Source organism: Aphanomyces invadans, assembly GCF_000520115.1.
Source record: "Aphanomyces invadans strain NJM9701 unplaced genomic scaffold supercont1.9, whole genome shotgun sequence".
Lineage (NCBI taxonomy): Eukaryota > Oomycota > Saprolegniomycetes > Saprolegniales > Verrucalvaceae > Aphanomyces > Aphanomyces invadans.
This window is the reverse complement of record NW_008580154.1, coordinates 750,744-774,251: the sequence shown is the minus strand read 5'-3', so window position 1 is coordinate 774,251 and position 23,508 is coordinate 750,744. Positions and strand designations below refer to the sequence as shown.

The 23,508-nt window shown below is 55.2% G+C and overlaps 9 protein-coding genes across 11 annotated transcripts; 4 read left to right on the top strand and 5 right to left on the bottom strand.

The window, feature by feature from the left end:
• Positions 1 to 260: 260 nt before the first annotated feature.
• On the bottom strand, positions 261 to 1,621 carry H310_05395. 2 transcript variants are annotated; one of them, XM_008870112.1, is made up of 4 exons: positions 1,020 to 1,621; positions 780 to 964; positions 621 to 732; positions 261 to 545 (listed from the first exon to the last, which is right to left on the bottom strand). In XM_008870112.1, exons 1-4 carry the CDS (start codon positions 1,573 to 1,575, stop codon positions 346 to 348), a joined length of 1,053 nt encoding a protein of 350 aa, XP_008868334.1. In that variant the 5' UTR covers positions 1,576 to 1,621; the 3' UTR covers positions 261 to 345. The 2 variants fall into 2 exon arrangements, with proteins under 2 accessions (XP_008868334.1, XP_008868335.1); XM_008870113.1 differs by having other exon boundaries at positions 261 to 732.
• Positions 1,622 to 2,014: 393 nt separating this feature from the next.
• H310_05394 (hypothetical protein) lies at positions 2,015 to 3,328 on the top strand (the record flags this gene model as incomplete). Its single annotated transcript, XM_008870111.1, has 4 exons — positions 2,015 to 2,404; positions 2,455 to 2,617; positions 2,641 to 2,900; positions 2,954 to 3,328. The coding sequence occupies exons 1-4, from the start codon at positions 2,030 to 2,032 to the stop codon at positions 3,326 to 3,328; spliced, it is 1,173 nt and encodes a 390-aa protein (XP_008868333.1). The 5' UTR covers positions 2,015 to 2,029.
• Positions 3,329 to 3,850: 522 nt separating this feature from the next.
• H310_05393 (hypothetical protein) lies at positions 3,851 to 5,197 on the bottom strand. The gene is made up of 3 exons (XM_008870110.1): positions 4,441 to 5,197; positions 4,247 to 4,387; positions 3,851 to 4,194 (listed from the first exon to the last, which is right to left on the bottom strand). Exons 1-3 carry the CDS (start codon positions 5,192 to 5,194, stop codon positions 4,043 to 4,045), a joined length of 1,047 nt encoding a protein of 348 aa, XP_008868332.1. The 5' UTR covers positions 5,195 to 5,197; the 3' UTR covers positions 3,851 to 4,042.
• A 186-nt stretch (positions 5,198 to 5,383) lies between these two features.
• Positions 5,384 to 7,198, bottom strand: H310_05392 (hypothetical protein; the record flags this gene model as incomplete). The annotated part of the gene is made up of 2 exons (XM_008870109.1): positions 5,384 to 6,592; positions 6,638 to 7,198. 2 exons carry the CDS (start codon positions 7,196 to 7,198, stop codon positions 5,384 to 5,386), a joined length of 1,770 nt encoding a protein of 589 aa, XP_008868331.1.
• Positions 7,199 to 10,062: 2,864 nt separating this feature from the next.
• H310_05391 (hypothetical protein) lies at positions 10,063 to 11,796 on the bottom strand (the record flags this gene model as incomplete). Its single annotated transcript, XM_008870108.1, has 1 exon — positions 10,063 to 11,796. The coding sequence occupies one exon, from the start codon at positions 11,794 to 11,796 to the stop codon at positions 10,063 to 10,065; it is 1,734 nt and encodes a 577-aa protein (XP_008868330.1).
• A 1,336-nt stretch (positions 11,797 to 13,132) lies between these two features.
• Positions 13,133 to 14,936, bottom strand: H310_05390 (hypothetical protein). The gene is made up of 5 exons (XM_008870107.1): positions 14,677 to 14,936; positions 14,415 to 14,624; positions 14,083 to 14,368; positions 13,949 to 14,036; positions 13,133 to 13,894 (listed from the first exon to the last, which is right to left on the bottom strand). Exons 1-5 carry the CDS (start codon positions 14,855 to 14,857, stop codon positions 13,331 to 13,333), a joined length of 1,329 nt encoding a protein of 442 aa, XP_008868329.1. The 5' UTR covers positions 14,858 to 14,936; the 3' UTR covers positions 13,133 to 13,330.
• Positions 14,937 to 16,976: 2,040 nt separating this feature from the next.
• Positions 16,977 to 18,609, top strand: H310_05389 (hypothetical protein). The gene is made up of 4 exons (XM_008870106.1): positions 16,977 to 17,093; positions 17,148 to 17,498; positions 17,553 to 17,984; positions 18,035 to 18,609. The coding sequence occupies exons 1-4, from the start codon at positions 16,992 to 16,994 to the stop codon at positions 18,596 to 18,598; spliced, it is 1,449 nt and encodes a 482-aa protein (XP_008868328.1). The 5' UTR covers positions 16,977 to 16,991; the 3' UTR covers positions 18,599 to 18,609.
• Positions 18,610 to 19,163: 554 nt separating this feature from the next.
• On the top strand, positions 19,164 to 20,923 carry H310_05388 (the record flags this gene model as incomplete). Of its 2 annotated transcripts, XM_008870105.1 has the most annotated exons (7): positions 19,164 to 19,494; positions 19,552 to 19,644; positions 19,714 to 19,778; positions 19,819 to 19,952; positions 20,002 to 20,211; positions 20,267 to 20,775; positions 20,829 to 20,913. In XM_008870105.1, the coding sequence occupies 6 exons, from the start codon at positions 19,164 to 19,166 to the stop codon at positions 20,736 to 20,738; spliced, it is 1,305 nt and encodes a 434-aa protein (XP_008868327.1). In that variant the 3' UTR covers positions 20,739 to 20,775; positions 20,829 to 20,913. The 2 variants fall into 2 exon arrangements, with proteins under 2 accessions (XP_008868327.1, XP_008868326.1); XM_008870104.1 differs by having other exon boundaries at positions 20,267 to 20,923.
• A 198-nt stretch (positions 20,924 to 21,121) lies between these two features.
• Positions 21,122 to 22,570, top strand: H310_05387 (hypothetical protein; the record flags this gene model as incomplete). Its single annotated transcript, XM_008870103.1, has 8 exons — positions 21,122 to 21,305; positions 21,385 to 21,495; positions 21,553 to 21,614; positions 21,663 to 21,910; positions 21,961 to 22,026; positions 22,071 to 22,169; positions 22,224 to 22,333; positions 22,392 to 22,570. The coding sequence occupies 8 exons, from the start codon at positions 21,122 to 21,124 to the stop codon at positions 22,568 to 22,570; spliced, it is 1,059 nt and encodes a 352-aa protein (XP_008868325.1).
• Positions 22,571 to 23,508: the final 938 nt, after the last annotated feature.

The following is a 23,508-nucleotide window of genomic DNA, read 5'->3' as shown; positions in this document are numbered from 1 at the left end:
GCCCAATCCAATTGTGTGAAAATATTTCATCCAATCATTGCACTACCTGTGGTCGGTCGTCCAATCCCCTGGTCAAAATTTGTCGGTTAGATGTCGGATGCCATCCATGTACATATAAACATATCATGAATATATTAACAAAAAATTGATAAGAAGTAAAAGATTTACTAAATATAATAAAAGCGATTGTGAAAAAGACCAATTAAAGAATAATAGGTACTCCGGAGTAAATACTGTATCCATAATAATTGCTATTATTATTGATTTCTTTTATCCAATTTTATTTGGTATTGATCATAAAATTGCATAAAAAGGTAAAAAATACCATTCAGGAACTGATCGATGCTAATACTCGCTTGTTCGAAACGTATTCTTCTTGCGGGGCACGGAGGCCGCCGCATCGTCGTGGTCTTGCGTATCACGTCGGTACAGCCGCACGCTCCTGTTTGCCTTCGGCGTCTTCGGCCCTCCTTCCGCCTCCATCCACTCGACCAAAGGGTACACGACCATCTTGTCGATTAACCACACGCTCGTGAAAACATGGCCTACACCGATTCAATGCCCTCGGGTCCATGATGGCGACCCACGTCGATCCATGGCGCTGCCCATCGTTCGAGTACCTGTCAGGACATCGTTCGCCAATCGATGGTACGTGGCCCACGTCGTGACGGCGAAATACGTTGACAAAACAACATCCAGCGTGTAGGTTTCGCGCCTTCCCAACGAACTCACCTACGTCGACAGGATCAGAGAGAGAGTATCGTGGCCTGGGCGCACACCATGGCTAGGATGGCAAAGATCCACACGACAGACTTGACGACGTTCACCGGTGCTTCCACGCGGTGGTAGTACGTGTGCCACGTCATTCCACAGAGCACGAGGAGCGTCGAGTGGCCGCAGTAGATCGAGTCGCGGCACCCGTGCAGCGACGTGTTGCGCTGGTGGTCGAACCACTCCACAAACCCTGCCAACACGTGCATGAGGGCGGATGTTGAGAAGGCTTAAGGGTCACGAGATACCTCGTCGGGACACGAGAAAATGCTGCACGACTTCCTTGGCACTGACACTCTTCTCCTCGGCGAGGCATGTCGGGTTGGAGTCGGGGAGGAACGTCATGAGAGCCAACACGGTGCGCGCCATGATGAGGGACGCATAGATGAGAAGTAAGCGACGCATTATGATCATTTTGGACGGGTGGAACGCGATGAACACTGCCGTCGCGGTACACACGAGGACGAGGAGAACCTGCGGCGGGATCGGAATCGGTGGCAAGAAGTCGTGGCCGATGTCGGGAAGCACGGCATTCGAGTGATTCGGTGTGCGAAAGAACACGAGGGACTTGACGAGGGAGCTCAGAAACACCGCGCACGCGAGAAAAAGAATCGAGGCGGCGAGGCGGCGCGAAGTTGGGTAGATTGCCGTGATGGAGAAGCACACCCCCAAAGACAGCATGAAAAACTGAGCCAAGTCCAGCGCGTCCCCCACAGCGACACCCACAGTGGCACCATGGAGCCAGCAGCACACACACAGGAAGCCGGCAAACAGCTTTGTCACCGTGCCTTCCTCCGACGCCATCTCGCAGGGTTGTTCGACACCACAGTCAGGTCATGATTGTTCGGCGGTCATTGGTCGAAATGATTTCAATTTTGGCGAATGCAATGATGCGAGAAAATTCATAGAATAGTAGTAGAATCGATAAAAATCCCCATGTTTGTACGACGTCCAATAAAATATCAAAGTTCCAAGGACAATTCAGTGCAGTTCGCTAAAAATTCTCATGGGTCGAGAAAAGTCAACGTATTCGTCTTCTTGTGCTAAAGTCGACTCAAACTTAATGGTATTTTGTATGAAAAATTGAGGGTGCACCTTCGAAAATACAAGGAAAAAGATTTTCCTCGGAATTCCTGTATAATTTCATGAAAAAGTGTTCGAAACGGGACGTTTCAGCTGATGCCCATCAACCGAATATTAGTGTGAGCATGTCGACGCAGATGGCTGGTGAGGCACCATTTGTGTGACCACCTGCAGCATGGCGAGTCCGTCCCTTGCGACTACTCTTTGCGGCAACGTTCGCTTGGATACGTGCATCTTCAACGCGAGCGGTCCTCGCACCGGATCGTCGGATGCTCTTGCCAAGATCGCAGCCTCGGCGGCAGGCGCTGTCCTTGCCAAAAGCGCGACCGTTCTCGAGCAAACGGGCAACGACTTGCCGCGCACATGGCAAAACGACAAAGTTGCAAGCCTCAACTCAGAGGGTCTGCCGAACAAAGGCATTGGGTACTACTTGTCGGATGAAGTGATCCAGGCGGCGGGGTCCAAGCCGTATATTGTGTCGTTATCAGGGCACAACTTGGCGGACAACTTGGCCATGTTGAAGCAAGCATCGGCCACCAAGGGCGTCCATGTACGTGCCTATTTCGCACACTGCCACGTCATCGCTTCGCTTGCATGCAGGCCATCGAGCTCAACTTGGCGTGCCCGAACGTTATTGGCCATCCCATCATTGCGTACGACTTTGACCAGCTCTCGACGGTCCTCACAGCAGTGCAAGCGACTATGGCGTCGTCTTCCACGTCGCTCGATACGCCACTTTTCCACCACCGAAAGAAAACTCGACGTCGATTGTCGTGGCGCGGGTAGGCGTGAAGTTGCCTCCGTATTTTGACGGCCCGCAATTTGAGAAAGCCGCCAGCATCATCAACCAGTTCAAGTGCGTTCAATTCGTTGCGTCGATCAACACCGTGGGGAATGCGCTCGTCGTCGATGCCATCGCTGAAATGCCAGCGATTCGCCCGAAGAACGGGTTTGGAGGGCTGAGTGGGCCTGCCGTCAAGTACTCGGCTCTCGCGAACGTGAAGAAGCTGCGGGAGCTGCTTCGTCCTGACATTGCTGTCATTGGGGTGCGCGCATCATTGCGTCGCGCGTTTTCAACGGGTGTTGCGTGTTGGGTTAGGTTGGCGGCGTGGAAAGCGGCGAAGATTCATTCAACATGATAATGTGTGGAGCGCAGGCTGTCCAAGTTGGCACGTGCCACTGGATCGAGGGCCCCAAGTGCTTTGACCGCATTGCCAGTGAACTCAAGGACCTCATGACTCAAAAGGGATACAACGCAGTGGACGAATTCCGCGGCAAGCTCCAACCGTGGAGCAAGGAAGGTGCCGCCAAGAGCCGCGATGCCCGCAAAGCCGGTGGCGCTAACAAGTCGAATGCGGTGGCAACCGTTGTGGAGTCCAAGGCGGATTCGGCATCCCTCTATGCAGTCATCATCGTCCTGCTTGCCGTGATCGCAGCCCTTCTCGTGGAAAAGTTCAACTTGACGAAGCCTTAAGCTGACAAATGCAACGCCATGAAGTTGTACGAAGATCCTCCATTTAACTCAGTAAATGTCGCAATCGATGTCGGCACAGACGTCGTGGCCGACTCGAATCGCACAAGAAAGTGCCGACAACGGGTCCTACAGCTCCCATTCTCCACACCCCACGTCCCTGCCACCAGATTTTTGTGTTGGAAACGTGGGAGAAGATTTTGGCTCTGTAAAGCTAGTTCTGGCACCACCCGTTCTTACCAAAGAACACGCTGTCCAGCATAAGAAAAGTGTTTTGGTGTTTGGGATGATGGTGGCACAAGGACCTCATCAAAAAGCGGTGGCAGTCGCACCACCACCTGCGACAACGTTGGCACAGCGCCTCGCAGTCCGACAAGTTTCGCGCCGTGAAATTCACAAGTGCCAGTTTGGACGCCGATGGCGTTTTCCAGCTACAATCTCGGCGAGTACGATGCAAATTGTGCCACTTGTGTGCGGTGGCCCTTCAAATGACCTTTGTCCAGCGCGTCGCAACTCGAGTACGCAACCCTCTTCGCTCATACGAACGCTCGGCAACGAGCAACACCAGCCAGAGTTTTTCAGGGACTGAAAACGCGTGTAGAAGCCTCAAGATGTGCAAAATTCCGAGCACAATCCCTTGGCATCCGCCGTTGGGACCGGACATGCCACGAAATGACCAAACTCGCAACTGTTTTTTGTCAGATCGAAAGCACGGGATCACACCGGAACGGTCACTTGCAACTGCTTTGGCGAATCTCCTTCGCCGCCAACAAGACGTCCGAGCCAGGTTTGCACGTCGGAGTAGGTCAAGTCGGCCGACTTGGTCAGCGTCGCGTACTTGGACTGGTTGCTCACGGCCACAATCACACCTACAACGACAGTGTCGACGTCAGTCGACGCGCTTTCGTTGAAACAACGTACATGACTCTGCATCGATCAAGTGCGTGTCGAAAAACGATGTCCATGCAGCCTTGCGGTGTGGATGATCGACGTCGCACCAGGTAAACACGACTGGGTCGTTCTTGAATTCGACTGCGACCGCCTCTGCGTGGATCCATTGAGCTATGCATGATCCGATCGTGAAACGAATGCCACATGCGGTGCGTGCAACGTACCTTGCGGCGAACAGTACGTTGGCGAGGCTCGCATGCAAAAGATAACGACCCGCCGCCGTTTGATTTGCAGTACGGCGGGCGTGAGCTCTGGGACATGTGGAGCGTACGTGGCTGCCAGCGGTGCTAACGAGGACGTGCTCATGGGTTTTGGCGGCGTTGGAGACGCCTTGGATTGGCGCGACGACGGCGATGGGGGCTGAGTGCTGTCGGGTGTGGAGTCCCTGACTTCCATGACCTTTGTGTACAGGAGCATGGCGACGATGCCGAACACGAAGAAGTACAAAATCGGAGTTGACCCAGACGACTGCGGCCGTTGCTGCGACGAAAACGTGTAGTGGTAGTACTGATGCTGCTGGTGGTGGTGATGGTACTGGTTCGAGTACTCGTGCTGGTACGAACGATACTGACTTTGTGACGTCGACGACGCGCGTTTGTTTGTCAATGTTTCGTATGCTTCCTGCACACGGACAAAGTTCTCCTTTGCCGCTTCTTGGCTGTCGTGCGGGTGCTTGTCCGGGTGATACTTGATCGCGAGTTTCTTGTATGCCCGCTTGATCTGATCCTCTGACGCTCCGCGAGACACCCCCAACACCGCGTACGGGTCGGCAGACTGATGATATCCTTCAACAAAGCAGCCTGTGCCAAGAGCCACGACTCCCACGAGCGCTATCCCGACCCAAACTTGGCGCCACCGCATGCGACACCACGAAGTCGACGTTTTGGTCGAGACCGCCAACGCCTGTTCACGCGCCATCCGGACGAAATCCCACTAGTAGTACTAGACACTTCTAAATAGTAACTTGAAGGTGGTTTTGTGCTGGGTGATCATCCCCCATTGTGAGCAAGCCTGGCGGCGCCTGAGCTAGGAACAGCCTCCAATGGGCAGTACAACACAAAACGAAACATGGATGCACTGGGCATTAGCGTCGTCGACACAGGAGCACTACAACAAACATTGAAACCATTTGAGGGGCTTGCGGTTGTCGCCCCACCACCCATCGCCCGTGCGGAACGTGAGGTCGGCATGGTTCAAAGGACCGACGTAGTGTTTACTCGATGTCCCGCCAAAATCGTCCTTGTTGAGGCCCACCGTGCAGCTGTTGTAGTCGACGAGGCCGTCGCTGTCACTGGAGTGGTTAGCCCATTCATCCACGATGGCGAGTGGCACCGAGTAGTTTGAATGGAGCCCCCAGCCGCTGACTCCACACGCAACGTGAGTCGCAAATTGCTGTCTCGCGCGCTGCGCGGCAGCGAACTCGGCTTGCTTGTCGGCGTTCACTGTAGACTCGTGCTGAACGGAATAATAGGCACGAGCCGGGGGGCAGTACCCGATCCACGTGAGCGGCGCAAGCATCCAGCTGGTCCAACCCCCGCCTGCGCATTTCTGTTGCAAGAGATTCGCGGCCTGGCTACCCTGTTGGGGAGACGCCAGGGACACCCACGTCACGCTCGTGGAGAACGAACACACTTTGGATGCAAGTGCCCCCGACGCAAGCATGTTGCCCATGGAATGGGTCACCAAGATGAGGCTTCCAATTGCGTTTGGCAGTGCGGTCTTGCTAGCAGCTGCAGCGGCATTGCAGAACTGCTTCTGGAGAGAAAGGTCGTTCCAGCCTTGGGTGGTCGTGTCAAAGTGGACAAAGGTTGTGCTCAAACAGCATGGGGACGACACGTCACCCCAGTACGAGGGGAACGAGACCGTCGCAGGTCCCGCGTTGGATTCGCCGAGGCCATGGACAAACAAACACGGTTTCTTCGGGCCTTTGCATTCACAGGACGGTTTGCTCATCGTCACAACCCGGTCGTCTCCAAAGACAAGTTCCATCGCTCGAAGCAAGGGCGAGCGGGGGGTGTTTGCCGCGTCGTCGGTCGGCATCGCGAGCGACGTCGGTGCGCAATCCAGCGCGGCTGCATTTGGCGGGGTTGGAACTTGAATATCTGGAAGCTGCGACGGGTCCGAGAGGTATTCGATCGAAATATTCAAGTCTTGGCCGACCGCATGCTGGAGGTGGTTGCCTGCAGAGTTGCAAAACACAAACGCTTCCCCCGCAAACGTCAGCGACAGTAGAGTCCCCCCGGTGCATTTTTCACTCATGTCAGCAGTTCCCGCCACGGCATCTACGATCCGGGACTGTTCCAAGCTCGATTCCATCTATACAGACCATGTGGACAATGACGTCGAGGATATCGTTGCAACCTGGGAGATCGACGGCAGCTGCGACGGATCGATGCAATGCACGGCGGTGGTGGTCCCGTTGACGACCTGGGAATAGTACCCCTTGGTGTCGACCAACGTATACACGTCCGATTGGGTTGGCGACGCCTCGATCGTCATGATCGCGTCAAAAAGAAAGCGGGTCACACCAACTCGGGCTCGAAGAGGTTGCCGGGGTGCGACAAAAATCGTGGCATGATCATGGCCGTACGGTTGCAAACTAGCTCGCTTGAAATGCAGCGTGACCTTGAGACCAGGGGTCGATTGGAGGTTGTTGACAATATCTTTGTGGCCGTTGTTCGCCGGTTGCAAGAGCACCACGGCGAGTACCCCAACGGCGACACAGACAAGCCCACATACTGCCACGATCGCGGCAACCCAACGAAGTTTGGCATGGCGCTGGCCTATGTGGAGAACGGGATGAAAATGGTTTGGAATCGTTGAGTACACACCGGCGAGGGACGCGCTTCGATCTGTTGCCGACTCGAGCGGGGCATACGGGTTGGGCGAAGCAATGGCACCACCCGTACGCGCGAACGTCATGGGGGAAACGAGATGAATTCACTTGTGGCGTCCCCAGTCCCTTCCAACACTCGAACGCGCGGTTCCAACGCACAGCATGTTTCGGTAAACAAACGTCCCCCGTTTCCGTCGAAGATCGCCGGGGCCACCGTTGTATTGCCAGTACCAGAAAACCACGTGGAAGTCAAACGGTGGATGGGTGGTGCCAGGAGGGTGCAGCTCGCTGTTCTCGGCGACCACGCAAGATCAGAAAATGCACGCAGCCAAGAACCTGCGACCGGGCGTACACTTCACAGTCGATGCAGGGCGACGTAGGTCGTCTACCACGACAACAAATCCCCGTCATATTCGACGAAGCATCGCTGGCAGGGTTCAACTACCCCCTCCATCGAATCCCCCCCCCCGACGATTCCATCGATAGTGTTCAAGCAATGCATGTCAAACACAATTTGTTGACGTTGGCATCGACGCCTGGCACGGTCACGAGGAAATGCCTCGTTAGTACTCTGCGTCGTGGCTTTCGCACGTGAACCCAGGCGTTCCCCCATCTATTGGCCCACGTGTGCTGTCACCGTGCTGGCGCTGCTGCCGTGGACACCTGATCTGAAGAAAGTGCGGCAACAACGTAGCAATTGCTCGAGTTTTTTGGATGACGTTCAACCAAACCCACCAAGTACATGCGCGCACTTGTTCGAGAAATCTCGTCGTGGGCTTGGATGGACCATCTTGAGAAATCCTCGTTAGCTTTTGCACAAGACTCGTTCGATATGGGACGGCCCATGTGATGTCCGCAGCAGTTGCACCGAGACGGAAGGGCTGGAGACGCGACTGTGCGGCACCAGTGTGACGGTCGCGCGGGGTCGGATGCAAGGTGAGCCAGCCCAAGCTCAACCTAGATCCATGCATCCACCAAAGATCAGAAAATCCATACAAGATAGATAAATACGTGTGACAGCAATTCGTAGTAATCGTGGCAGGTGTTCGCCCAACGAGGCTACCATGTGCACGTGGGGTCCCTCTAGTATGTAGTAGTTACGACAACGCCGCCACTCCCCATTTGCCATAGAAGATTCGCAAACAACCTACGGGCGTGTGCTCGACGACATGACTCCCTTCGATACATCGGAGAGAGAGAACATACAACGGCCACGAGTTGAGCGCTCTTGTGTCGGCATCTCGAGGAAGCACATGGGGGGGCCGAATATTCAGGCTGGGTGGTCGGTGGACAGGTTGAATGGTCACGACGCTCCAGCACGTCGATTGCAACAGCCTTGTCGACGCGTGTGTGCTGCCCTGGCCAACGGTGACAACAGCTCCAAAGTTGTCTTGAATGGCTGCTTTCACAAGCTGGAAGAAGCTGCAAAATCCGACAGAGCAGCGACCGACACACAACAACGAGCAAAGGGGGAAGTAACGTAGAACTAGTTTTATCCTAGGGAATGCAAGAAATTGGTGGTAGCGGAAGCTGAACTCGATGGTTGCGGGAAAGCGGCGAAGTACTACTGCTGCACAAGGGCAATGTTCCAAGCGAAAAAGGCCGAATCCAAAAGGACCCAGAATCCACATAAGCGGGAGGACGTCAATCCGTCGGCCGAAACCCACCGCCGCTTTGCAACGGCTAGGGATTGTAGCTGCAGCAGAGCGATCACAACGACGAAGAGACCAATGGGGGCAGCGGTAACGCCAGCATGAAACAACTGCAGGCGGCGGTTGGTTCGAACCAACCGCCGACTGCAGCTACTCGGCAAAAGAGAGCCACTAGCCACATATGCCCACAGCTCACCGACGATCCCCGCTCCCAGGTGTACTGACAAGTTGAGCTATGGGCGAGACAACGATCAAGTCCATGCGAGCCGGATGCAGAACTGCTTCACAAGTCATCCATGCGCCGTGGACGAAAACGGGAAGCAGCACCCCATGGGAGATGACCCGTTGCAAATCAGGTAGAAAATTCCGACGCATGTGTCACCCAACCGCCTGATGTCTCCACGAAAAGTTACTCCGGAGTAGCACACAGCCAAATCACCGTGCAACGGAGTGAAAATACGACTACGCAAAACAACCAAGCCAGGATCATCGCGATGCCAGCGCACAAGTGCATGCCACAGGTCTACAACGACGCTCAGGAGATGATGCCATGCATGGGCTTGATCGCTGCCATTGACTTTGGCGAGGTGTTGGGTGTCGGCGACGACAGGCGCCACCAACGTCGCGACGTCCCCCATCACGACTGGGAAGATCCAATTTTGCTTGTGTTGAAGATCAGGAAGTTAACGGCCAACACGGATTGGCATCTTGAGTTGATTCCGATCACACATTGTTGTCCCGAGGCTTACGGCGGTAAACATAACGAGGGGTGTGGACGAGGGGCGTGGTCGCCGGTGCCAGACTCGCCACCCGCTCAAGCATGCCATCGACAAACGACTTGGAACCATCGTGCGAGTGTGCGCAAATCGAACTACTGGGGTGGCCCCGACTCCAGCAGCGGGCATGATGATGAAGCAAGGGAGGCACGAAAGGAGGAACACCACGAGATCACCGACGAGACTGCTCGAACAGTCCCATCGCCGAGATTACTTGCATGGCAGCTGGGCTCGGCGCGTTGCTTTGAACGATACCGTCCTTTGGACTGAGGGACAACTTGCCAGCAGAAACGCATCTCGTGAACGTCACAATGGCGACGCTGCTGTGTGAGCACTTGAATGCTAAGAGCGGTTGGTGCATCGTACGCGTGCACAGAGCTGCCACATCCAGCCTCATCTCAGCTCATTTCGACTCGTCGTCACGAACATTTCGTGGCTGGCATCGGGACTGGATGGGAAGGCGCCAACAATCCACTTCATTACAACTACAGTCACGTCCACCTTCTCGATCACCTCGTACGCCTACGCCTTCTTGACCGGACACTCCGTCTGCCCGCGCGGGATGCCGGGCCCGCCGGCAATGCGCCAGCAGTATGTTGTGGGGAAAAGACTCATGGCATTTGTGACAAACTGGTAGATCAGCATGACCGTGAAGATGACAATTGTGAGGATGCCAGCGGTCCAGTCTCTGCGGCCGCGGCGCTTGAGCAGTTGCAAATGGGCCTTTTGCTTGGGCAGCAACACCAAAAACCCCAGCGATCCAATCTTGACGGCGAACGCAATGATGAAGCAGTACGTGACTTCCCATCGCGCAAACGACGTGTCCTTCTTCATCGTTGCGGACGTCGTGTCGAATGCGGCATTGATCGACTTGTACAACACCGCCGATACCGGCCACGCAACGTTAGCGATCGTGGTGATGAGCCCGTGGACAGCGCCTTCGTTGCCCATGTCAGCCAGCTCCACCGTGCTGTAGGCCGCCACGATAAACTGCACCGCCTTGGGGATGTGGTTGACCAGGTACACGGTCAAGTACACGTGCTCGGACCGGGCGAAACTCGCGCCCCAAATCGCTGGAAACATGACCGAAGCATCCAAAACGACGGCCACGACGGTCGCGATGATGATCGCTGTGTGCCAGTTCCACCCGAGGCCGTACCGACCGCAGAAAAAGTAGGTCAGCATGTTGAGTGTGACGCCGCCAATGGTGTACACGGCCTGGAACAACGGCGTGACGTTGACCCATTCCCGGGCGACGATCGGGCGCGGCGTCGCGTCGAACTGAAGCGCCATGAAGTTGAGCGCTCGGAACGCGCAGATTTGCCACATGACGCGGAGCTGGAGCAGATCCCACAGTCCATGCATGTACTGGCGGAAAGGGACGGCAGGCGATGGTTTCTCGACGAGCAAAAATACACTCGCGGCAATGGCGAGCGCACTCGTGGCAGTCAAGATCCAGTAGATTGTGTTTGGCGCAATCGAAAAGTCAAACGTGCCGCCGTACTGAAAATCACTGAGCCCTACACCAATGATCACGTTTGGAATGATGCGGAACAGCTCGCGAATGACGTAAATCATCGTCTGGATGCGGCCACGCATGTGCAGGGGCTCGCGCTGGGCGTGCTCGACCATGACGGCGTCGGCGGCGACAATTGCCATGACAAACCCCATCGTGGCGCCCATCGACCACAGCACGAACTGGTGCCCTTCGACGGCCGAGTTGAGATTCACGTACAATTTCTTGTCTTCGTCCGTCAAGTTTGTCAAGACCTTTCCCTTGAGCGCGTTGGCATAACGTGGTGCAGGGAATGGCGTCAGCGCCATCACGGCACAGCACACAAAGCACAAGGCCCACCCGATGATCACGTACGACTTGCGCTTGTACCCGTAGATGGGAAAGCAGTCGGACGCAATGCCGGCAAACACCTTGAGACTCCACGCCAAGTTGATGAGCGGCACGTACGACGCGATCTGGTACCCTTCCATGCGCAGGTATGTCGTGAAGATCGGGTACGCGAGGGACGGCAGCATGCCGGACAGGATCCCGACGGCCGCGTACTGGCACAGCAGCCCCGTCGACTCTTTACTGAAGAGCGAGTACGCCCCACCGGGTTGGAGCGCCCCATCGCTGTCGTCGAGCTTGTCGTACACGTCGCACTCGCAGCTGCCTCGGGCCGACGTGCTCTCGAGGACGCAAGGAGACTCAAGGGCCTGCGCTTGGAACGCCGAGTGTGGTTGGTGAACCTTGGAGCTCATTGGAAAATGCGCGTCGATGGTGTTGGTATCTGAGGGTGCATTGGATGTGTGTGTGTATGCGTGTAGAGGGTTGGGGTCGGCGTCGCAGCCCTCATCGCTGAGAAACGAGAGCAGGCTGTCGCATGTCTCACTGTCCTGGGAAAGGTTGCAATCGTCGCCGAACCATGAGGTCCACGGCTTCCCAAACACGTGGCAAATGGGATGCTGTCCCGTCGAGCTTGTCCCAAGTTCGTGAGGGCAATGCGCATTGCCATCTGTGGACCAAGGTGTGTAGGCTCGAGAGTTTTGGAGGAATGCGAACACGGGAGGTGCGCTTGCCAGTCTCGTGCGAGCAAAGATTGACGACTCCCCATAGCACGCCTTCCCAGCGCGTATAACACGCATGCGAGTCGCACAGCATGCACACGAACCCCCACAGGCAAATCAGTGAAGGTGTGGCTTTAGTTTGCATGTGTGTTGGGCGTCTTGACGAAGTAGCCCGACTGGTGGTGATATTACTACCCAAGGCAGGGGACCAGCGCCCCAGCAAAGTGTCGTAATTCGTTCCACAGCATGGGATTTTGTCGGTCCGAGCCTCGACGGTTGACGTCCCTGGTGGTCGTCGAGTCTCCACTCCATCCTCGTACCTGCATGGCTTCTCGGTGATTTGTTGCGTGGCTCGCTAGTTCAGTACGCAGACCTCTGGATTCGACACAAACACACCCAAGGGGCTAGCATTGTGAGGACTTAGTAGTTCATCGAGATAATTCAGTTGGGCATCCTTGGAAGCGGGCAAACTTCCCCCTCCCACCACCTCAATTGCGGGGCATCCTCTACCGGGCAGCGTTTGGCATGCGGCAGCAAGGAACACGTACTTAAAATAGACTTGGTGTCGGTGAAAGTGCGATTCATTGCCACACAAGGCGCACTAGCCACACTTCCCGACGAAAGGACACGATTGGACGTGTACACACTCGCACGATTCGGACTCGCTCGTCGCCAACGCACCGCCTCGAAGAAATCGCGCACACTGGAACGAAGCGGTGGTCGTCGCTCGTCGGTCGAAACCACGTTATGCCAGTGCATTCGAACAACGTACCACGTGAACCCCAACGTGAACATGAAGCACAATCCTCCCTTACAATTTTCAAGTTAAATTATCTTAAGTACGAAACCGGGGCATTTCGCACGACCGACCCGACGACACTTTTCGTCCAAGTGGTGTTTGTGTCAGAGCTCGCGAAATGTTGCCTTGCGGTGGGCATGCCGCTCGTATCGAAGATGTCGTATACAAACCCCTTTGCATGATGCATCGGGCGTGTCGGTCGTGAGGTAGGCGAGACGTCGCCAAGGTGCCGATCGCAGTCCTGGTCTTTACGGGGATCGTCGACGTTTTTCGCAGATCGTGGCCATGGTGCCCCCTCTCTACTCCATCAATTAAGTGTTGGTTCATGTCGCCATTCGCTGTGCAACATGCATCACATATCGAGAAGTCAATTTTGTCCACGCGTGAATTCGAACGAACAATGTCGTCGATGTTGCCGTTCGTTTACGACTAGTTTGTCGCGCAATAGTTCGATTGCGCAATGTTGAGTGCAAAGAGACCATAGCCCAAGAGGCCACCTGTCAAGATGCCAACGGGGGCAGGCACGTTGAAGAGGCCAACCAAGGCTCCGGTCGCCAAGCACACGGCAGCTTCGCCGTGGCTATGGATAGCATGTTGCCACAACAGGCCAATTGCAGCGACAACGAGACCGATGGCGGCCGAGTTGACACCCGCCATGAACACTTGGAGGTGGTGGTTTGTGCGCGCCAGTTCCCAGAGTGGCAAAACCGCGAAGAAGAGACCAATGCCAGGGCCAAAGAGGCCAAATGCCGCCAGGAACGCGCCAGGCACACCCAACGCAACCGCACCCAAGTACGCAGACATGTTGAAAAGAGGGCCGGGAAGCGACTGGATCAGGGCGAACCCAATGAAGAACTGGTCTTTGGTCACCCACCCCGCGTTGACGATGTCGTTAAGAAGCATGGGCAGCATGACTTGGCCTCCGCCGAAAATGATCGACCCGATGCGAAAGAACGCGTAGAAGAGACCCATGTAGCTGCGGCCAAGCTGGTTCTAGTCATGGTGATCCGTGAGTCGAACAGGTCCAACGGGAAAGGCATCGCTTACGATCGAATCGAAGTACGATAACGTGGCGAACGCTGTAGCCCACACAAGGATGATCAAGGCACCGGCCCATGGAGGAATACCAAAGTCACTGCATGCAGCCATGAGATGACAAAAAAACGACGAGGGAACGGTACCGTGGAGCGAGTGGGTTCACAACGCCGTCGCGGGACGACTTGACGAAGCTCTTGGTGTAGCCAAACACGGGTGCCAACAACGTGGTCACTCCACCGGCCACCATGAGGGCGGGGAAGATCCACGTGCCCAAGTTTTGGGTGGCCAACACAACACAGGCAGAGATGGCGGCAATCGCCATCTTCACTTGGTCGTTGCCGCATGCCTTGTTCCACAGCTTGACGGCGGCGATGATCACGAGGGACGTGGCAGCAGGTGCCAAGCCAGCCATCCATGAGGGCAGCCCAGCTGTAGGTGAAGGTTGGCTTCAACAAAGTGAAATCGACCATCGTACCGCCAAGGTAGTGCTGAGCACCGAGACCAGCCACCGTCATGACGGAAAACGCAGGGAGCGCCCACACGAGAAATGCCAAGATGCCACCGAGGAGACCAGCTCGGAAGAGCCCAACCGACGACACGACTTGAGTCGAAGTCGGACCAGGCAACGCCGACCCCAACGCAAGAACTTCAAGGTAGCGTTCGTCGTCGAGCCATTGCAAGCGTTCTAGTATCGCCGTGATCGACAGGTAAGAGTATAACGACAAGACAATACGCACCGACAAAACGTTCGTGAGCAAGACCAAGGTGGGCTTGGGGACCACCGAACGACACGAGGGCCACGGGGAGCACCTCAGTGATCACGGAGCACAAGCGCTTCAAGTAGGGCTCCGTGTGTTGAAGGATCTCGGGCTTGGTGGGCTTGTTGATAAGCACGGTCGTTTCCTCGGCTTTCGTCATGGCGGTGGCGAAACAAGATTGGTGTCGCCGTGGCGCTCACGGCGGCACCCCACGCACGGCGGACTAACGAGAGTTCACCATATGGGGAAATAGAATCTTCCCGGTGAAGTACGATTTCGCACTTTGACGGAACAACCCCCAGGCATGAGAAACTGACAGTTCAAGTTTGTGCACAGACGGAAAATAGTTGGAATATTCAAATTTTACATTTACATGTTAATGATTCAACGGATTTCATAAAGCTGGCTCGCTTTTGGTGGAGGGAGAGGAGTTGTGGTCGTCGAATGCGTGCCGAACCCAGCTGTCTTGGGCCACGATGCTTCACGGATGACAACCGAACTCAACCGCCTTTGGCCGGGCTGCTTCGCCGATGCTTGCATGAACTTGCGATGTACCGGAAGGGTATTCCTGGTTGTGTGAGCGAAAGCATCTGATGAAACACCACGAGAAGGAGGAAGTGATGGGACGTAGAGAAGGACGTAGAGAATGACATTCTAGGGATCGATCTGTAGCAACAACTATTTGCCGTCGAGGGTTGACTGTACTGGTGGGTGTCGGCATCGTTAGCATCCGTGGCTGCGTATGCACCTTTCTGTCGCGCACATCGCATCAGTCTCAAACAAGTCGTCGTTCAAGTGTGAAAAAATATGGTGCTGAACAAACAGCACCTGGTGCCAAGACCAAGGTGATTGTTTGATGACGCTCATTTATCAATGGTTCTAACGCACGGCATTGTTCCTTGAGCTGCGCGAAGACGCACTTAACGCCATTCTCGTACATGGCAGTCTGTAGTTGAATGCTACAGCCTCGAGAAGCCAAGGAAATAAAGGTTAACCAACCTCTCGAACGATATTACAAAAGGAAATTCGGGATCTATATGTGTGTTCAATATTTTTCAACAATATATTGTCGAAAAATGATCGACGTCGAATGTCGATAATTTTTCCGTCGACAGCGCCACAAACACGAGCATATCGAGTCGCGGCCAATAGCTTCGCAAGATGACGCGCCAACATACTGACGACTGCATTTTGATCAATCGAATGTACAGCAATCATGGAGGCTTCTCAGCATGCTAACGTAATAAATACACTAGCGCTTCAAGACATCCCCATCCGACGTTGTTTCACTCCACCGTCACTGCCCACGAAATGCACGAACATGGCCACTCGTTTCGCAAGCGAGTGTCAGTAATGGCAGAGTGACTTAGCGGGCAAGCAGTGAAGTCGGGTGACAAGGGTGGCATAGGTTAGTTGGCTGCAGCGGAGATTGTTTAGAAGCCACTGGTTGCTGCGCGATATGATGTCGACGTTTGCAATGGTCAACAGATTGTACTTGAGTACTTGACGGGAATGTGATACATCCATCGTTACCGCCAGCGAGGTGACGCGGATGCTGCGACCGCAATAACCGCGTTGGAGAGGGGCGGCCAAAGATTGAAACACTCACAGTCAGGTGCAAACCCACCAGTCTCGCCAACCCCAATGTCAGACCACTTGATCCGGATGTCCGCATATTCAACCAATCACAGAACCACGGCTGGACGTCTGGTAGCGATGTCAGGAAAGCCAACCGTCCTTTGCACGACATTACCGTCCTGATTTTTCAACGTACTCTGTGCACGATTGCCGCGTGTAGCCTGCGTTGGATTTCCGAGCTCATGTTGGGCATGTTTTCATGCCAAAGGCAAAGAAGTTGACGCTGACGGACTACCCCAAACTGGTTGGTTGAAAAGGTTAAACCAAGTGGAACCTGCTAAAGTTGTCGACATCAGCAATTGCACGTCCAACAGCAAACTCCAGCCAATGCCGGCGGTTGACAGAGGAGAAAATAGTGAACAGAAATAGTGCGCCAGCATGCCTCATCAAGATGCTCTGCGCGCGGCCAGGATGTTACTTCCAGCTCCACAATCCACGATAATCCTTTCGCAGGTGGCACGTACTAATAGTACAAAGTGTACTACCACTGGAGGGATTTGGGTGCCAAGCCCATGTGCAACAGGAGTTCCTTAAATGAATTAAAATACAATATAGTGGGAGATATATTGTCTCCGTAAATCCCAAAAAATACTTTTCAAGACAATGGACAGCCCTGCGACATTTCCATTCCAATCGCCAGTCTCTTGCCGGCTTCGATGCGCGGCCCCAAGCTCCCGCTGCCGCTCGACGTCACGCCGCCGTCTGCCGATGCGATCGCACAATGGAAGCGCCTTGCCTTCGAGACAAAAGACCAGTTGGTGGGAGTCCTTGCCAAAACCGAGCGCATTTATCTCACTCTGACTGGACGATAGGTCAACCTCTCCAGACTCAAGGGAGGTCAGGTGCAATGGAAGAAGCAATCAGAAAAACAACGCGTGCGCGTCTATCGCGGCGTCGACGCACAAGCACCTTTAAACTCACACACGTGGTGCGCCGTCACCGAGATCCAAGCTACAATCGACGAAGTGGACCATGCCCTTCGCAGTGATGCAACCCGAACAGGCAAAGTTGTCGAAACTGCCGAGCTCTTTGACCGAAACGTGCTCGATGCCGCCACCGTATACACCCTCGACATTACTCCAGCGTCGTCGTTGGGAATCCAGTGGCTCCTGACCCGACCGATGGGACCGCTCTCGACTCCGCGGGACTGGTGTTTGCTGACGGTATCCCAAACCGAATCTCCCCATGTGCTTTTTGCGCTCATTCAAGTTGCCTAGTACACCGTTGCAACGACTGTGCAAGGACGTCGAGGATGGGTTCGCGCGTACACTTCCGTGGACGCGAACGGGTGCCGGCGGTCATCGAGCAATTGTGACGATCCATCCAGCCGAGAATTTCTGCGGGGCCACCACTTCTGCAGCGGCTACGTCGTCATGGAGTCTACGACAAAGCCAGGGTTCCTTCACGTTCGTCTGACGATTCAATGCACATTTCATGGCAAAGATGCTGCCTCAATCAAGGCGCTCCATGCCAAGTGCCAGCACTTGAGTGCGTTGGACGTCAAGCTGCGGTCGATGCGGCTAAGTCGCGCCGCGGTTCGCGGAATGAAGAACGCGCCAACCCATGCGTCGAGTCCCCGCGAGTGCTGCCGCTGTAAAAAGGCGTTCGGTTTGTTTACGTTGAAAGCGCAGTGCCACGCATGCAATCAGGTACGGCCTCAATTAGTCCGTGGTCATCGCCGGTCACCGGACCTTGACAGACGTACTGCCGTCCGTGCTGTCCGCAGTGGCCGATCGTGATGGCCAACGGCGCAGTGGCGAACGTCCGCGCGTGCATCGACTGCTCGTTAATGACCAGCTCCAAACCACGACTGTCGTTCCATGCGAGCACTGAAGTGGATGTCGTCGAGGCTGAGCCAGCAGAGACCGACGACGCCATGGCCGCGCATGAAGCGTTCTTCAAAGACATCAAACAGCGATGCTCAGTCGTACTGACGGATGTTGAGCCGCACACACGCGTGAGCAAAGCCGACGCCGGGTCGTTGTGGCCACAGCCCCAACCTGGCCAACCAAACCAGTTTCAAAGGATGTCTCCGTTTCAATTGTCTCCGTACGAATTGCCGCCCCCAGTCCACCAGGGCAGCCACAGCGCCAAGACAAGGCGATCATCACTGCACAACCATCGAGATACGAGACGGTATAGCTTCTTCGATGTCGGAAGCACCGACGCTTCCATGCGTCCCGCCACCCGATCCCTCCTCGAGGACGACGACCTTGCCCGCCAGATATACCAAAACCGACAGAGTGTCCTTCAAATTATTTAAATTCTTTCCCATTCAAACCTTTGTGGATTTGATGACGACACCATAAAGGAGACGAAAATTCCACGCAAACAACTCCGAACAATTTACGCAATCAATGCCAATTCAATTCTCGGTGCAGCCAATCAGACGAAATTGTCGAGTTTTCGTGCCAATCAGATCTCTTCAAAGAAATCGCGAGATTTCTCGTCCTTGCCCACCTTCCTTCCACTTTTGGGCTTTCCGTTCCCCGCCAAAGACGTGGTAGGAAGTGCATCGCGTCGCTTCGCCAAAGAAAATGGTCCCGCCGGTGGTGGGTGGCAGTGGATCGGGGTGAGCGGTAGGGGAAGTTGATGTCTCGTCGCCTGCGTCACACGCTGTCCACCACGTGGCTCCTCCATGTGGCGACTAATGCACGGCTCCATGCCCTGGGTTCGCCGAACCAACCCTTGAGATGTATACACCCACCTATGGTGTTACTAGGACCATATGGCATACCAAGCCCGGGCAAACCGGGTGTCGGAGCTGCAGGGAGAGAGGCCGCCCCCGCGTGCAGGGACACCGGGTGGTACGAAGCGATGGATGGTGCATGTGCCTGTCGCTTGGGGTCGAAGCCACGCCGTTACGCGCACCTATCGTTCTTTCAAAGTTTCACTTTGCGTTTGGCCTCGTAGCCACCACAACTGTGGACAGCGAGCAGAAAATGGGTGGCGAGAATGGCTCGCGCCACGTCCGCTTCTTTGAACTCACGACGCCCAACCCCCAAAGCACCAACCACGACGACGGCGACGACGAGTACGACATCGAACGCATCGAGAGGCGCCGCCGGTGGAAGTTGCAAGCCATCCCACTCGTCATCTTCTTTTTCCTCTTCGTGTCGGTGCTCGTGCCGTTCGTGAGCAATAACAAACCGATTGACGGTACGCACTGCACGCAACTCTGCACCCACGTCGACAACTGACGGTCCCTCGTCCTAGCCCTCCGCTTCTTCGACCGTAACAACTTGACAGGGTCCCCTTCCAACCCCAACCTGATCATTTCGCTCTCCGGCATGAACACTGAAACCTACGGTACGATCCATGGAGCTACTCTCTGTACGAGCCGTCCACAAGCGCCAACGGTCGTCCATTTGTGTGCAGAGATGACGGCGACGGCAGTCTTGAACAAAGTCCCGTCGAGCGTCCTGAATGCCCAAGGCACTCGCGTACGTTGTGCCATGGCGCGTCGCCCTCATGTCCGAGTAGATTACCTCCCCGTTTCGCATTCAAGCTGGGACCAACGTCGCCGTATACAACGAAAACACGTCGTATGTCAAGGCTCCGCTGACGTCGAAAGTGCCCCTCCTGACTGGGTCCCTTGCCTGGTACCCGTTTGACAAGTACGATCTCGCGATGCTCTCGCTGGAATTCCCTCATCATCCTCGGCAGGTATCTCATGAAGCTCGACATTCAAGCCGTGACTGGAACGTCCCAGTTCAACGGCGGTAGCAACAGCCCGGTCGACAACTTTGCCTTTGTCGTGTTGTGGCCGGACGACTTTAGTTGGACGTACAAAGTGCGTCCGACCATTGAATCGGATTTTGCCGATGTCGCGGTCGCAGGCGCGGGCGCTCTCTCGGACCCGTCCACGGGCTACACGTAAGTGCTTTCGACCATTTCAACGACGTGTCGAGATCGTGAAACACGTCCGTAGGGCCCTGACGGTGGAAATCACGCGCGACTTCAACATTTACATGGCGCTTGTGTTCGTCGGGATCTGGGCCGTCACGATTGCGATCGGGTACATTGGAAGCCGCGCCGTGATTTGGAAGACTCGCGCCCCGGACAACCCGGTGATCTTTGTGTCAGCGCTGTTTGCAGTCCCAACATTCCGCAACACAACGCCGGGGAAGCCCCCGTACGGATGCCTCTTTGACGTCCTCTGCACGTACTTTAGCATTGGCGTGATCGTTACGTTCTTGGTCCTCGTCGCGTTTGCATATATGCGCAAGCCCAAGACGGACAAACCCAAGAAGAAACCCCGGCGCCGCCAAGATGACGATACGATTCCCGTTGCGACGTTGGATGCTGGCGTGGCCGGCGATGTGACGGCATATGTTGGCGACGTCGGCGATGCTGGAGGTGACGCCGGCAACAGCGATGCAACTGCGTCCGACTCGGCATGAGTGAGCACAAGACTCTGGCAATCATCATGGTCAAGAGGTAGGAGCCGTCGATCAACTGGCCCAGCCTTGGTCATACATCCTGGCCAGCAGCGTATACCCGAAGCCATCGCGCAATTTCAACCAGCCTATAGGCTCCGCGCACGTGTAATATGCAAACACCAGTACTTTCGATCGATTGATTCCCAGGCAGGATGAGTTGTCACCCAGGTAGAAGGACGGGATTTTGCACTGGCGCATCTCTTCAGTCGACGACGTGTTTGGAACGTGGTCGGGGTTACGGGATGCCGTAAAAAGTGGCGCAAGCGCCGCGACATCCGTCCGCTTCTACGCCATTCGACACACTTCCATGGGTGGTTTGAGAGTCGAATTTGCGGTTGCCGACGATGACCGCGTCCTCTGATTCGAACGCGGGCAGCTTTCACTCGCCCACAGCGCTGTTGTCGTCACTCGCTGAGGACAAGGAGCAGCTGGACAAGCGGATGCAACTGCAGCTCTTGACGATTGCTGGTCTCGTTGTGTTTTTCCTTGGCATTGCCATTCCGTTCACGCTCACGCAAGCTGCATCGGGTAGGCCCCCTAGTTTCCACATGGCCCGTCCCCCCTTTCTTCGTAGCACCGCATGGCTCAACGACGTCCCCTCCGGTAGAAAACAAGGTTCATGGCTATCAAGTCCTGTACTCGTCGAAGCCGTATTCCCCCGACAATGAATCCCTCGCCCTCGACATGGTGCTGTCGTCCATCAGTACTGAGACTTACGGTTCGCCCGCCCTGTGCACGATGTCCCCTTGCGTCCAAGTTTACGACGTCCATGTAGAGCTCTCCATCGCTACAACCATCAGCGACATCCCCGCCCGCTTGGCCACCAACGATACACTGGTACTACTTGGTTCGGTGCGTGTAGAACGTCATGTGCACGACATAAAGGTCAAGTCGTTTCGGGTCCAAGTCGGCCCTGGCACGATGGTGATCAGCCCTGCCACGACCAACGTCAACACGCCGATGACGACAAAGATCCCTCTCATCAAGGGCTCGACAGCGTGGTATCCGTTTGACAAGTACTTGACGGCAGTCGATGTCGAGGCATTCACGGGAACAGGCCCATTCATGGGCCAGAAACCGGACGTGATCGACGTCGTGATGGAAATGAAGACCCCCGAAGACTTTAATTGGCGGTACGCACTCTATGCACCGATCGTCCGTCCGACATGGCTCCCCTACGCAGGTACAAAGTTCGCCGAACCACCCCCGACGACTTTGATGTCGACGGCCAGGGCATCCCCACCCCAAAGTTTGCTCGTACACCAGGCAAACTTTACAAACGAGGCCATGTAGGTCCATCACAGTCGAAGTGTCGCGCAAGTTCAATGTGTACGCAGCACTCGTGTTTGTGTGTGTGTGGTCAGTAACGATATCCGTTGGGTACATTGGGAGGTACGAGGGATCACACACCCCATTGCATGCCCCATGGCGTGGATGACTACATAGTTGCGCGGTGATTTGGAAGCACCGACCCCCCGACAGCCCCGCCATTTTTGTGTCCGCTCTCTTTGCCGTGCCCACCGTGCGCAACATGCTCCCCGGTCGTCCCCCCTACGGTGTGCCATGCCCTTTTGTGCGTCCCCCCGTCGCGTTTTGCCAAAACCATGCCGTTAGGGTGCTTGTTCGACATTTTGTGCACATACTTTTCGATTGCCGTCATCTTGGTCTTCCTCGTGTGGGTGTCCATCGCGTACATGAAAAAAGCAGATCCACTGCCCAAGTCGACGGGCACAAGAGCTTCATCGTGCAATGGCCGGTGCAACGGAAACCAGTTGGGGGCGTATCACCTCTGACGCGGCACAAGGACGGCACCTTCCAACGTGCTTTCGTGGCGCCAAACTATTCACGTTAACGAGTGGAAACTATTTTCAACCTGATGTGTCCTCTCTCGAGTGTTCGCCCCCCTTCGACGTCAAGACGCCGAAATAACGTTCGATGTTGCGGGGGAGCTAGGCTAGGGCACGAAAGACTGAACAACAACTCATTGCCACTCTTCATGCGAACTGCGGCGGGGGCGGGGTGGACGAAAGGGATGAAGGGGGTCGTGAAAGGGCGAGAGCCAAATCTTGTGGTCTACTATATACTACTAGTACAGGATGTTTGACGCCATGACTACAGTGCGCGCCACATGGATAGGACACCCCTGTTTTTTTGGTCAAGCTGTCGATAAATTGCCCTTTGGATGAAACAAAATATACCGAAGCAATCGTTTTGATTGGTCCGATCGTTTGGCGCTAGTTTCAGGTCAAAATAGTGAAGTATGACTGAGTTCTGCCGCGAAAACCGATTTGGAGGTGTGACAGCAGGATAGGACACTTGAATCAAGATCGTCATTTTGCTGTTTGCGGTCTACGCCTTGGCCACACTTAAGCCTACCACTGACATACCTATCACTGCCTTCGCTTTGACAGCCATGGGACGTGGATCTTCACTAACCGAGTACGAGCAAGGTGCTGTCCTTGCCTTCCACCGAGCTCAGTGGTCTGTCAAGCGAACTGCAGCGGCGCTAGGCCGCTCACGCAACGCGATAGCGAACTTTTTGCGCTCCCCAAGCACCTACGGCAAGAACTACACTGGCCGTGAGTCGTCAAAGGTCACGGAACGCGACCGTCGGCACATCATCAAGCATGCGTCAGCCACAGGAGCCTCGGCTCGACGCGTCAAGACGGACATTCCGTTGGATTTTTCGCTGCGGACGTACCAAAGGATCCTTGCCGAGTCCGAGCACCTC